Raw genomic sequence first — 13,295 nt, forward strand, 5'->3', positions numbered from 1 at the left:
GTTCTATTTATTTTTTTTTCTTTTTCTTTTTTTCGGAGCTGGGGACCGAACTCAGGGCCTTGTGCTTGCTAGGCAAGCGCTCTACCACTGAGCTAAATCCCCAACCCCGGCTGTTCTATTTATTGTTCAATAGATTTTGCCCAATTGCCCTTTATAAAAGGATTGAATTAAAATAGCCATCTCCAACAGAGTATAGGCATCTCCATAGTCCCACTAAATAGTCAATAATATTGAATTTATAAACTTTGATGCCATAGCTTAAACACAGTTGTTTTAATTTGCATGTTTTAAAAATCAAGCACTTTTATATGTTTACTGGACATTTGGATCTTTTGTTTCTCCTCTGTGAATAAATCTGTCTATATTTTTGGCACTTTTTTCTATTTGTTATTTTATTAATAATATGTACGGATATTTAAATTACAATCAGTTCTTTGGTATCTGAAGCTTATGCTTCTTTTAAAAGATGAACACAGATTTAAATTTTTATGTTAATCAATCGATGAATTATTTTCTTTGGTAGAGAAAGTACATTTTGAATTCTGGAAACCCATTAGTAATGTTTTCAAGTATTATGGCTTTCCTGGCTCACCTCCTGAAAGGACCTCCTTCACACAGGGCCCCTCACCAGGGAGGGCCTCAAGCTGGGGTGTCATATTTCAACATTCTAAGAAGGAGGGTGCCTGGACAGTTTATATTTGGAGTATGATTCCCCAGTGGAAACAGGTGGGTGCCTGGTGACTCTTCTGCATATTTTTGTTCCTGAATTCTGGGTTTTGTGAGGGTGGTGCACTGAAGTTATTAAGGAAGGCAGGGAGTAAAAAGACATTTCTTCTGGGGACCACTTGGAATCCTGGACCTTGTTCTTCCATTTCTAAGAGGGAAAGATCACTGATGGCCGAGCTGTTCCAACATGCCCATGGCTGCTGAAAAATGCTCAATGCTCAACCCTGACAGGGTGACCAACAGAAGAGAAATGGCACAACCTGGGGAGATGTCACCCATGCCACTGATAGGATGAAAATTCTACCTTAACGCTTAATGCCTCCTTTCTTTCTTTTTTTCTTTCTATTTTTCTTTCTATGTGGTAGCCATTGCTCCTTTTGTGGGTGTGGTGACATTGATGTAAAAATCCAAACAAACAAACAAACAAACAAACAAAAATGATTAATATCTTTGGATATTAACCTTTAAAGTCACTAGTTTGTAAAGTACTGGGTTCACTCGTTTTGGTCTTTAAAGTATCCAGAGTCTCCTGTGAAGAAGTACTCAGGCACCTGGTAGGCAAAGGTAAGTGCACTAAAACCTCAAAGGCTTTCAATTATTTCTGTAAAACTATCATGTTTTCAAATCTGAATGTCTTTCCAAAGATTAACTTGTCGATTGCATTAAAAGACGGTCTAGCTTTGTTTAGGAAAAAGAATGTATTTAAAATGTCAGCAATTACATCTGTTTTCAGCCCTCAAAAGCAGTTTATAGTAGTTAGAAAGCCCTTTTTTTTAAAGTGTCATAAAATTGTGTAAACGAACGAGTCTTTAAAATTTTTACAACCTGGACATTTTCATGGCTAATGAAAATGTCTTTACTGTATTTTCCCCTTACTGGGAGCGAAAATGATGTCAACAGAAAAGGGAATACAGACAAAGAAAGTAAAGGCTTTGATTGCATGGTTTTCCTTTTTCTCTAGCCGATTTGATGGTGGAATTGTTACTAAGGGAAGGCAGGTTGTATAGAGAGCCAGTGGGGAGCGTTAGTATTGTAGCCTAAGAGGAAAAGAAAGGATTCTTCAAAGATGCAGAAAAGGCTACAGCCGAGGCCTGAGAGTGGGTGGGGGTACAGACCCTTCCTAGTAACCGGAGACCGGTGAACTCCAACCGCTAGATGGTGATGACACTTGTGGGCTCTCAGATTGGAGAGCCCAGAGATGAGTGACAGGGCGGGGCGCGCTGGGACTTTGCGCACGGACGCGAGGAGGGGGTTGCCTGTGCGTACAGAAGGGGGTCCTGTTGACTGCCTTCCGACCAGTGGGGGGGTTGTGAGGAGGAGGGCGAGCGATGACGCGGGGCCCTCACGTGACCCGGAGCTGCAGAGCGACGCAGCCTTGGGTGCAGTCGTCACTCTCGTCTGGCCACCAACTCCCCGCTGCCCTGCGCGCGGCGGGCTGGCATCGGGCCCGGGGCGAGCAGAGCAGGTAAGGGCCCCCGGGCGGCTGCGCCGCGGCCCCGCTAGCTGCAGCCTTTTGATCCCGCAGAGCAATGGAGATGGATTGAGGAGGGGGATGTCCATGCTGGATCAAGTTCAAGGAGCCTTCCTCTCCGATTCTCCCGCGTCCCCCAGCCCCTAGCTGAATCGGTGCTGGGGAACCCCGTGCTTTGACAGGGCCGCTGGTAGGAAGAGTCTCTAGAGGGAAATACAGAGGGAAATGTCCATCCTCTTTAATTAACTCCATCAATGGGCGTCCGCACATGTCCGCGGGCTTCCTGCTCCTTTCAGAGGAGGGACGCGCGCGCCACCGTGGCATTTGCGGAGAAAATGGTGGGCCTTAGTGCCTGGACGGCGGGCTCGGTAGGGGTGGTGTCTCAGAAGGAGGGGAGGGACATTTGACAACCGGATTCCATAAAGGAGAGTGTTGAGATGTGTGGCCTTGGTGCTGGCCGAAGCACTCAGTGCCTTTACTCTTTCCTTTTGGACAATAGTTCGGTGTGGCTCTATTTGTGGTGAGGCGAGGGAAAAACGGAGACAGAGACAAGAGAACTGCACAGGATCTATGGAGGTTAGTGTGAGTACCAATACCGAACCATTGAAGTTCTGTATGAATTCTATGCAGCCACGTAGGCACTGTTAATATTTGTATGTGTGTATGTATATATATATTTGAGTATGTATATATATATTAGTATATATTGTATTTATATATAATTAGGATGTGGGGTGGGGCTAACCTAGGAACTTTACCTAAGCTTTGTTTCCTGAACAGGCTTCGGACTTTTCCCTTAAATTCTATGGTGAACACCAACAAAGACAAAACTTTGTTCTGGATTATTTTGATTTATTTCAGATGATATTAAAAATTCCAATTATTGTGTAAAAAGGACACTATTGTTGGATAGAGCCTTTGGGGGGATGGGATAATGATTTTGCAGAAGCGAAAGCCCTTCTCCATACCTTGTATCTTGCGCTGAGACTCCTAGAGATGGCTTTCAGGGGAAGCAGATGGCAGGCTCTGATTGAAGAATCCTGGGATCTGGGGCGTCCATCTCTTCCACCGTCCTCCAGTTTCCAGAGAGTCGTGTCTACCTGACCATCGTAATAAAGGAAATGGTGGACTTTTGAGGAAAGACCTAGAATCCTACAGGTGGTTTAAAAATAATTTTTCTCTTTTTCTCCCTTTTTACTTTTCCTCTTCCCCTCTCTATTTTATCCATTTCAGTGTAGATGAAGCCCTAGGTTACCACTGTATCTCTGAATCTCCAAAGGCAGGACCGAGGAACACAGATGTTTGGTGCTAGGCTGTCACAAGCACTCAGCGTTCACCCTCTCCTTTTTCTTTGTCTGTTCCCAGGGCTCCACATGTTTGAAGTAGGGCTTTTTACCCCTGAAAGAGGGGGAGACTGTTTTGGAACTGTGGAGGTTGGTATAAAGGTGGGTAGTGGCTGGGGATGACAAAAGAGGGTGGGTTGAGCTTGAAAGGACTCCAGTGGATGGCACTTCTGCCTTGTCTATATACGGTTGATTTGCACAATGCAATGCTGCCATACAACCTGTCCGTTTCAGTGCAGGAAACAGTGGGGATATTTGAGGTACGGTGGACTGGGCTGTGACAAAGAAGCCTTGAGATGGGATCTTAAGATAGGAATACAGTGTTAAAATGGTTCAGGACTCTGGCAATGCAAACATTGTAACCAAGAATTGAGGTGTTTGTTCTACTAAGCTCACAGCTCCCATGACTTCCTGTTTATCTATCTATGTGTCTATAGATCCTTCTGCATGTCTGCTTCAGAGGCTGAGATTCATGGAAGCAAGGAAGAAAAGAGGAAATTATCTCTGACCAGGATAACTGGTAAGAGGGAGGGACGTGCCTGCTATGTCTCTAATGTGGGTTAGTGGAGACCAGTGTGCATTCCAAAAGAGACAGTCAGGAGGGGCTTCTTATTCTGCTTTACGGCCATTTTTCTCACTATTCCTGATATTTACCCCAAACCTTTACCTTGATTCTGGTCTATGGAAAAGAGTGTTATAGCACCTAAGGAAATTGGACAAATTGAAAGGATAAATTGCTGATAATATGACTGCTCCATCAAGAACAAACTCCTCTCTGTGTCTCTCTTTGTCTTCATTTCTCTAGGTCTAAAGGTCTCATGACTCTATACTTTAGAGTGCGTCACCAAGCAAAAGAAGGATAGAAGTGGCAACTTCGTTCATTCCAGGTTCGTATGAGCGGGGACCTGTAATAATAATGATAACCATTATTACATAGGAGATCCCTTACAAATCTAGTCCTGAGACTTTCTGTCCCTCGTCCACTCACTATTAGCCTTCCTGCCATCCTTGACTCAATTCATTTGGCATATGAAAATGGCTGGGCATTGGGGAGCATAGGAAGAAATGAAATAAGGGGTGAAAAATTTGCCAACCATCCTCTTCTAACAAGTTCATTCCTACCCTTTCCGGTTCCTGTTTATATCTATTTGAATAATGCCGGAGAGTTAGAAGAGACGGTTAAATTCATTTCCTTCTTCCACTTCTAGGTCTACTTCCAGGGGCAGCTCTGCTGGCCTTTAAGTGGTTAAGCACCATTGCCCAGACACACCATCCTCTTTCCTAGCCCGAGTGAGCCCTCCTATACATTGTCCGTGCCTTCAGCAGGGGTGATTACATGGGCCGTGTTCAGGATGTGGGCTGGGCCACTGCAGGACTGGTGATCTGGGCTGGTACCTGCTACTGCATTTACAGATTAACCAAGGGAAGAACTCAGAGTGTGAGCGGACTTGCCAGAAATGGGTCCAGAATCGAGACGGAGACTATGGTTGGGGAACAGAACCAGACCTTGGCCACAAGTGAAGCCATGGCTGGAAGAGAGGCTGAGACTAGAATCAAGACTGAACCAGAATCTGGAGAAGGAGGTGAGCCTGTGGCTGAAGTAGACTTCAAGGTCCCTGTTCTAGTTAGACCCAGTGACAATTGTCAGGCCAAGACAATGCTTGAGGAAGAGATAGAGACCCAGTCTGAGACCAGTTCATTGGTGGAAACTGTGGTCATGGCAGAGGCAGTGACTTTGACTGAATCCACATCCCAAGCCAAGGAAGTAACCATGAAAGAGGCGGTTACACAAACTGATGCCGAGGCTGAGGCAGTAGGCAAGAAAGAGGCAGTGACTCAGACCAAAGCTAAAGCTTGGGCAATGGCTGGCAGGGCAGAGGTCAAGAAAGAAGCGATGACCCAGACCAAAGCAGAAGCTCATACATTGGATGAAAAAGAGACAGAGATTAACAGAGTGACAGTGACACAGAGTGAGGTCTTGGCAGTGACCAAGGAAGTAGTCAAGATCGGAAGCATGAATGAGACTGGAATTGTGGCTGAAGCCACGATGAGGTCCCTGGAAGAGACTCTGGCTGTGCCTAGGACTCAGTCTGAGGCTAGGCTTGATGCCACAGTTGCTACTAAGGAGAATCCTAATGATTTGTCTGTTGTAGTGGCTGGAGTGGACATGAAGTCCTATGCACAGTCTCAGGCTGTGACCATAGTCAAAAATGATGATATGGCTGGTGCCGAGACTGACAACCAGGAGGATCTCAAAAACATGTCTAAGGCAGGGTCTGGGGTAGATATGAAGGCTTCTGGTCAGCCTCATACTGCTGCCAGCATTCTGGCTGAAGCTGTGCCAGGGGCAAAGAATGATGCTTGGGACAATGCAAATGACATTTGTGAAGCAGAGACAGATATAAGAACTTGTATAATACAACCTGAGACTGTGGCCAAGATAGAGGCTGAGGCAACGTCTGGTGCCATGATGGACGGTGGGGAAGCTGCCAGTGTTAAGGCAATGACTGATGCTGACGTAACAGATACTCAGCCTCAAACTGTAACCAGTGATCAGACTGAAGCCATGCCTGATGCCAAGGTTAAGGGTAAAGGTAATGCCAGTGCACTGGCTAAAGCAGGGGCCAAGGCAAACACCAAAACCAATTTGCAGACTGATGCCTTGTCTGATCCCGGGGATAAAAACCGAAGTGATAACAATGTCATGGCTAAGGCAGAGACTGGTATAGACATGGTTTCCCCTACCCAAACTGAGCCTGTGGCCAATGTCCAGGGTGATGACTTGCCAGATGGCAAAATCAAGGCTAAGGACAATGCCAATACCACATCTAAGGAAGGAGCTCAGGCTACGGCCCAGAGCCAGGGTGAAGCCTTACCTAATACTAAAGGTAAGGCTAGAGGTAAAGCCAAAGCCAAGTGTAAGGCAGCGGCTGGGACGGACACGAAAACGTGTGCACAGCCTCAGGCTGGGACCAAAGCTGAGGCCTTGTCTGATTCCAAGGTTGATAGCAAAAGTGACTCTAATGCTGTTTCTAAAGCAGGGGCAAAGGCAGACCAGAAAGCCTGTGGTCAGCCACAGCCTGTGGTCAATTGCCAGAATGAGGTCTTGCCTGGTACTAAGAATAAGGTCAAGGGCAATCCGAATCCTATGCCTAAGACAGAGGCTGGGACAGCTCCAACAAGCTCTGCCCAGACTAATGTTGTGAGCAGTTCCCAAGGTGAGACCACCCCTGGAGCCAAGAATAAGGCCAAGGGTAATCGGAATTCTGTGCCTAAAGCAGGGGCTGGGCCAGATACAACGGGTTCTGCCCAGTCCCAGACTGTAGCCAGTTCCCACAGTGAGGCCTTACCTGGTGCCAAGAATAAAGTTAAGAGCAATCCCAATGTGCCTAAGGCAGAGGCTGGGGTCGGTGCCTGTCCCCAGTCTGTGGCTGCTTCCCAGGGTATTGCCTTGACTGGTACCAAGACTAAGGTCAAGGGCAATTCTAATGCTGTGTCTAAACAAGATACTGGGGCAGGTACAATGGGCTCTGTCCATGCCAAGGCTGTGGCAAATTCCCAGGGTGAGACCTTACCTGGTTCCAAGAATAAGGTCAAGGGTAATTCCAATGCTGTGCCTAAGGCAGAAGCTGGGGCAGGTACAACAGACTGTATTCAGCCCCAGGCTGAGGCCTTGCTTGGTGCCAGAAATAAGGCTAGGGGTAATTCCAGTTCTGTGCCTAAGGCAGAGTCTGGGGCGAGTACAATACTGGCTTTGGCTTCTTCCCAGGCTGAGGCCTTGCTTGGTGCCAGAAATAAGGTCAGGGGTAGTTCCAATGCTACACCTAAGGCAGAGGCTGGGGTAGGTTCAAGGGGCTGTGCCCAGTCCCAGGCTGTGGTCAGTTCACAGAATGAAACCTTGCTTGGTGCCAGGAATAAGATTAGGTCCAATGCTGGTACTAAATCAGGAGCAAGAACAGGTACAAGGAGCTCTGCTCAGCCCCAGGCTGTAGTCAGTTCTCAGAATGAAACTTTGCTTGGGGCAAGGGATAAAGGTCTGTCCAGCTCGCAGGTAGAAGCCACTGCAGACAATAGGATCTACGCAAAGCCCATGGTAGCGGCTGTGCCCACTTCTGAAATGGTGACTGTGGCAGGTACCCAGCCTAACATTCATGATTACTACTGGAATGGGATTGGTGTTGAGGATTGGATTGCTGCTGAGCGGTGGATCAAATTTAGGTTTCAGACTATAGATGGAGACTGGGAGAATAGTGTATCCTGGACTGAGGATGACAGTGGAGCCAGTATTGGGCCCTGGAGTGGGGCTAATGACAAGGCTGGCGTTGTTAGCTCCTGGGCTGTGGCTTGTGATGAAACTAGCATTAAGTCCTGGACTGGGGCTAGGACGGACAATGAGGTTGCTCTTGGGTCCTGGGTAGGTGCTGGTGACCAGGCCAGTGGAGCACTCTGGGCAGGAGCTCAGACGAGTGAGGGGACCTGGGTTGGAGACAAAGCCACTGCAGCTTCCTGGACTGGGGCTGAGAACCAGATCACTGCAGGTTCTTGGGTTGTCTCTGGAAACCAGGCCATTGCTGGGCCCTGGGCTGTGAGTCAGGTTAGTGATGGGTCGTGGCCTACAGTCCAGGCCAGTGGAGTGTCCTGGGTTGTGGACCAGGCTACTGGGACCTGGACTGTGGCTGAGAACCAGACTGGTGCAGTGTCTTGGGCTGGAGCTGGCAATATAGTTAGTATTGGATACTGGACTGGGGCTGTAGACCAGACCAATGCAGTGTCCTGGACAGGGACTAGTGATCAGGTTGGTGGTGAGGCTAAGCCAAGGTTTGAAGATCAGGCCAGTGAAAAGGGGTCTTGGACTGTAGTTCAGACTAGTGGAGAGTCCAGGTTGGGATCTGAGGATCAGTCCAGTGGAAGGTCTTGGACTGAGGCTGTAGACCAAACCAGTGCAGCATCCAGGCTTGGAACTGTAGATCCAGCTGCTGGTACATCCTGGGTTGGAACTGGGGACCAGACTGTTGGAGGATCTACATCAGGGTCTGCAGAGCAGTCTGGTAGTGGCTCATGGGCTGGCACTAGGAATCTGGCTGGGGAAAGATCTTGGACTGGGACTGGTGATCAGCCAGATGGTGCAACCAAACCTAGTTTTGAGAATCAGACTAGTGATGAAGGGTCTTGGACTGGCACTATTGGCCAGCCTAGTGGAGGTTCCAAGTCAGTGTCTGAGGACCAGTCTGCTGCGAGATCCTGGACAGATTCTGGAGACCAACTCAGTGGAGGATTCTTGGTTGGGCCTTTGGACCAGGCTAGCTCAGAGTCTCAGCCTGTCTCTGGAGAAATGGCTGCTAGTGGAGTAGATCAGTCTAGTGGAGGAGGATGCTGGACTGGATCTGGGGACCAGTCTGGCGGAGAATCTAGGCTGGGTCCCAGGGACCAATCGAATGGAGAGTCTTGGCCTGGCACTGGAGATCAGACCAGTGGATGGTACTGTACTTACACTGGGACTCAGACTATTGGAGGTGGCTCTTGGGTTGGGCCCGGGGCTCAGGATGTTGGAGGGTCAAAGCCAGTGCACATGAACCAGACTAGTGGTGGGGCCTGGCTTGGCACTGGGACTCAGGTCAGTGCAGTGTCCTGGACTGGTGATCAAGTTGGTGGCTGTCCCAAACCTGGATTTGAGGATCAGACCATTGGAGGAGGATTCTGGGCTGGTGCTGGGGACCAGACCACTGGAGGATCCAGGCCAGCTGTGTCTGAGGATCAGTCTAGTGCAGGAGTTTCCTGGGGTGGCACTGGTGCTCATGTTATTGGAGGGTCCACTGATCAGTCCAGTGGTGGGTCCTGGCCTGGTATGGGGAATCAGGTCAGTGGAGGGTCTTGGATTGGGCCTGTGGATCAGACTAGTGGCTGTACTAAATCTGGATTTGAAGATCAGTCATGTGGAGGAGGCTCCTGGGCTGGCGCTGGGGACCAGACTAGTGGAGAATCCTGGCCTGGGTCTAGGGCTAGTAATGAAGCCAGTGGAGGATCTAGGCTAGATTCTCAAGACCAGGCCGGTGGAGGGTCCTGGATTAGGTCTGAGGATCAGGCCAGTGGAAGATTCCTTGTCAGTGCTGAGGTGGAGGCTAATGAAGGATTTTGGTTTGGGCCTGGGAGTGAGGCCTTTATAGGGTCTTGGTGCTGGACAGAAGAGGCTACTATTTTGCCTGTAGCTGAGATGAAAGAGGAGGCCAGTACTGAATCCACATCAGGGACTAGGGAAGAAACCATCGTTAGTTCTGGCGTAGGGGATGAAAAGAAGACCAGTACTGAATCCTGGACCAGATCTGAAGAGACAGCATTTACAGGCACCTGTGCTGGGAGTGAGACTGACACTGTGGCTGGAGCTCAGGCTGAAGTTGAGCCTGAATCAAAGGCTAGACCTGAGGCTGAGGCTGAGGCTGAGGCTGAGGCTGAGGCTGAGGCTGAGGCTGAGGCTGAGGCTGAGGCTGAGATTTCGGTTGAGGCTGAGGTGCGAGTGGGGACGAGGGCTGATGCTGGGGCAGCAGTTGCAACTGATTCTGAAGCCAGAGCTGAGACAGGGGCTAGAGTTGAGGCAGGGGCTGCAGCTGAAGCTGGAATGGGGTTTTGGCCCTGGAATGGAGATGGCACCACTAAAGGGTCTAGGCTTGGAGCGGAGGCTGAGGCTGGAGTTGGGGGAGGAGCAGAGGCTGAAACTGAGACTGAGAATAGCATGGGATTTTGGTTCTGGAATGGAGATGCAGCTACTGACGAGTCTAAGCTTGGTACAGAGGCTAAAGCTGAGGCTGAAATTGGAACAGGGACAGGGACAGAGCCAGAGACAGGGACAGGAGTGGGTGGGGGGGCAGAGGCTGTGGCTGAGACCAGCATGGGATTTTGGTTCTGGGATGGAGATGGAGGCACTAAAGGGTCTAGGCTTGGGACTGAGGCTGAGGCTGGAGTTGGGGCAGGAGCTCAGGCTGGGGCTGAAGCTGTGGCTGAGACTAGCATGGAATTTTGGTCCTGGGATGGTGATCAAGCTACTAAAGGGTCTAGGCTTGGGGCTGAGGCTGAGCCTGGGGCTGGAGTTGTGGCTGAGGCTGGGGCTGAGACCAGTATGGGGTTTTGGTTTTGGAATCAAGACTCAACCACTAAAGGGTCTGGGCTTGGGGCTGAGGCTGGGAATGGCTTAGGGTCTTGGACTTTATCTACAAATGTAAACGATGATGAAGATGAGGAGGAGGATGAACTAAGTAGAGAATCCAGCCCTGGTATTGAAGAGATCAGTCTAAGAACCCTATTCGGGGCCGAGAGTGAGGACAGTAATGACCTTAGATCTACAAATGAAAAAGATGTTAATTCTGAATCTGGGACTGGGGATAAGGCTGACGACTCTAAAGGGCAGTTTGATGCTGCTAATGGAGTTGACATAAGGTCCTGGTTCTATACTGGTAATGAAAGCAGATGTCAAAATGAGTCTTCATCTCAGGTGAAAGCCAAAAAGTCAATGGAATCAAGGGGTATATATCCATCCATGGTCCCTGGGGCAGGAATGGGTGTATGGGATGGAGCCATTGTTTGTTCGGAAAGCAAGTTATTACACAAAACCAGCTTTCCAGGAGAAGATGGCTTCAGAAGGCAAGTCAATCCTGGAGTCAAGGTGCACTCCTGCAACTGCCGCTGTAAACGTACTGTCAATCTGGATCCACACGATCTTGAAAAACTCATCTGCATGATCGAAATGACTGAAGATCCTTCTGTTCACGAAATAGCCACTAATGCTCTGTATAACAGTGCTGATTATCCTTATCCCCAGGAAATTGATCGGAATATAGGTGGAATTTCAGTTATCCAAAGCTTATTGAACAATCCCTATCCCAATGTCCGGCAAAAGGCTTTAAATGCACTGAATAACCTCTCAGTTGCTGCTGAAAACCATAGAAAGGTTAAGACATATTTAAGTCAAGTATGTGAAGATACTGTCACCTATCCCTTGAATTCAAATGTGCAAGTGGCTGGACTCAGATTGATAAGGCACCTGACTATTACTAGTGAGTATCAGCATATGGTTACCAATTATATTTCAGAGTTTCTCCGTTTGTTGGCTCTGGGAAGCGGAGAAACTAAAGACCATGTTTTAGGAATGCTTGTGAATTTCTCTAAAAATCCATCCATGACAAGAGACCTGCTAATTGCCAACGCACCAACAGCACTGATCAACATTTTTAGCAAGAAAGAGACGAAAGAAAATATCCTTAATGCTCTTTTACTTTTTGAAAATATAAACCATCATTTTAAGAAAAGAGGGAAAACATATCCCCAAGACCGCTTCAGTAAAACCTCCCTTTATTTCCTGTTTCAACGACCTAAAGCCTGTGCCAAGAAACTTAGAGCCTTAGCAGCAGATTGTAGTGACCCAGAGGTGAAAGAAAAAGTTGAGGTATTGATAAATAAACTCTGACTGTCTATCTGTTTCCCCCAAAGTATGAGTAATGTTTTGGTTTTACCTCCTGGACATGATGCACATTGTACCTTGCATTAGAACTTTGAAACTGATGTTGCCTACGAGGATCTAGAGCTGGACAGTTTGATGAACACCAAATGAGTTCCCGCTTGTGCTGAAAATACATGTGTCAATTTTTATCTTGTCTGGATTGAGATATTTTTAGTATGCTTCATGAGCAAAAGCCAACCGATTCTTCATAAGTAAGGTAATCTTTGGTCCTTTGTGTGGACTTATGTTTATACATTTGAGACTTTATTTTTGTGTCATCAATAAACTTGTGTGTTTTAAGAAGCGGAAGAAGAGATGTTGTGTTCATTCTTGGCTTTATGATCTGTTCACAAAGATAAGATATATGGCAATCAAATCAGGAGTCACAGACTGCTGGGCTGTTGGTCACACACAGCTGCTTCCTATTAGTGCTTACAGACAGCAAAAACTGCTGCACAATGTGTCAGTATCCAGGGGCTGCTTTATGGAAAAGGAAGTCTTTTCAAGCAAACCATTGGGAAAGGTCAAAAAGGCCATTTGAGGAAGAAAGACAAGGAAGTGGGAATCCAGTTCTGGCTAGCCTTGGGTAGAATGTTTGAGCAGGGCCGTGAGAGGAAATAAAAGAGAGGAAATTCTTCTGGCTTCTGTCTACAGAGCACCTCTGATTGCTAATCTAGAGTGTTTGAATCTTATATCTATCCCTTAGAAACATCAAGGACTTCCACGACCAGAGGCTGGAAGGAAAGTAAAATGATTGGTTTGTGTTCAGCATCTGTCCAAAGTTGGAGTGAGGACAAGAATGGTGACTAGAGATAGGCAAACAAGCTAGGAAGCTACCACCATAGCCAAGGCATGAGATGATAAACGTCTGAAATGTCATTCATTCCTGTGGGATTGTAAGGATAGCAAATAAGTGAGCTATCTCTCCTTTGTGACTTACTATGTAGTCAAGGCTGGCCTTGAATTCCTGTCAATCCTCTAACCTCAGCTTTCCAAGTATTGGAAGGGTAGGCCTGAGTCACTGTGCCTTGGGTCAGAAGGCCTTGTAATGAGTAGGTGCTCCAACCTATTCTGGGGACATAGAAAAAGAATCAGTTTTCTTTTAGGGTTGTGGAGTCCATGGGAACATGTCCTTTTTCATAGCCACCTCTGGTGTCTATAGAAGTATGTAATAAAATAATTTTGACTTAATAAGAAACTATAGTTGAAAGAAAATAAAAGTTAGTATTTGCATCAGGATTTCTTTAGTAAGATTGGTTGGAGTGGG

General features: G+C 47.6%; 1 protein-coding gene across 12 annotated transcripts; it reads left to right on the forward strand.

Moving 5' to 3' along the window:
• Window positions 1–1,906: 1,906 nt before the first annotated feature.
• Window positions 1,907–12,337, forward strand: Armcx4 (armadillo repeat containing, X-linked 4). Of its 12 annotated transcripts, none has more exons than XM_006257237.5 (6): window positions 1,907–2,191; window positions 2,697–2,773; window positions 3,563–3,642; window positions 3,978–4,060; window positions 4,346–4,427; window positions 4,749–12,337. In XM_006257237.5, the coding sequence occupies exon 6, from the start codon at window positions 4,877–4,879 to the stop codon at window positions 11,993–11,995; it is 7,119 nt and encodes a 2,372-aa protein (XP_006257299.1). In that variant the 5' UTR covers window positions 1,907–2,191; window positions 2,697–2,773; window positions 3,563–3,642; window positions 3,978–4,060; window positions 4,346–4,427; window positions 4,749–4,876; the 3' UTR covers window positions 11,996–12,337. The 12 variants fall into 12 exon arrangements, with proteins under 12 accessions (XP_006257299.1, XP_006257300.1, XP_006257303.1 ...); XM_006257238.5 differs by having other exon boundaries at window positions 1,936–2,191; window positions 2,697–2,779; XM_006257241.5 differs by having other exon boundaries at window positions 1,939–2,191; window positions 4,954–12,337.
• The last annotated feature ends 958 nt before the right edge of the window (window positions 12,338–13,295 follow it).

The sequence above is a fragment of the Rattus norvegicus genome, chromosome X, assembly GCF_036323735.1.
Source record: "Rattus norvegicus strain BN/NHsdMcwi chromosome X, GRCr8, whole genome shotgun sequence".
Lineage (NCBI taxonomy): Eukaryota > Metazoa > Chordata > Mammalia > Rodentia > Muridae > Rattus > Rattus norvegicus.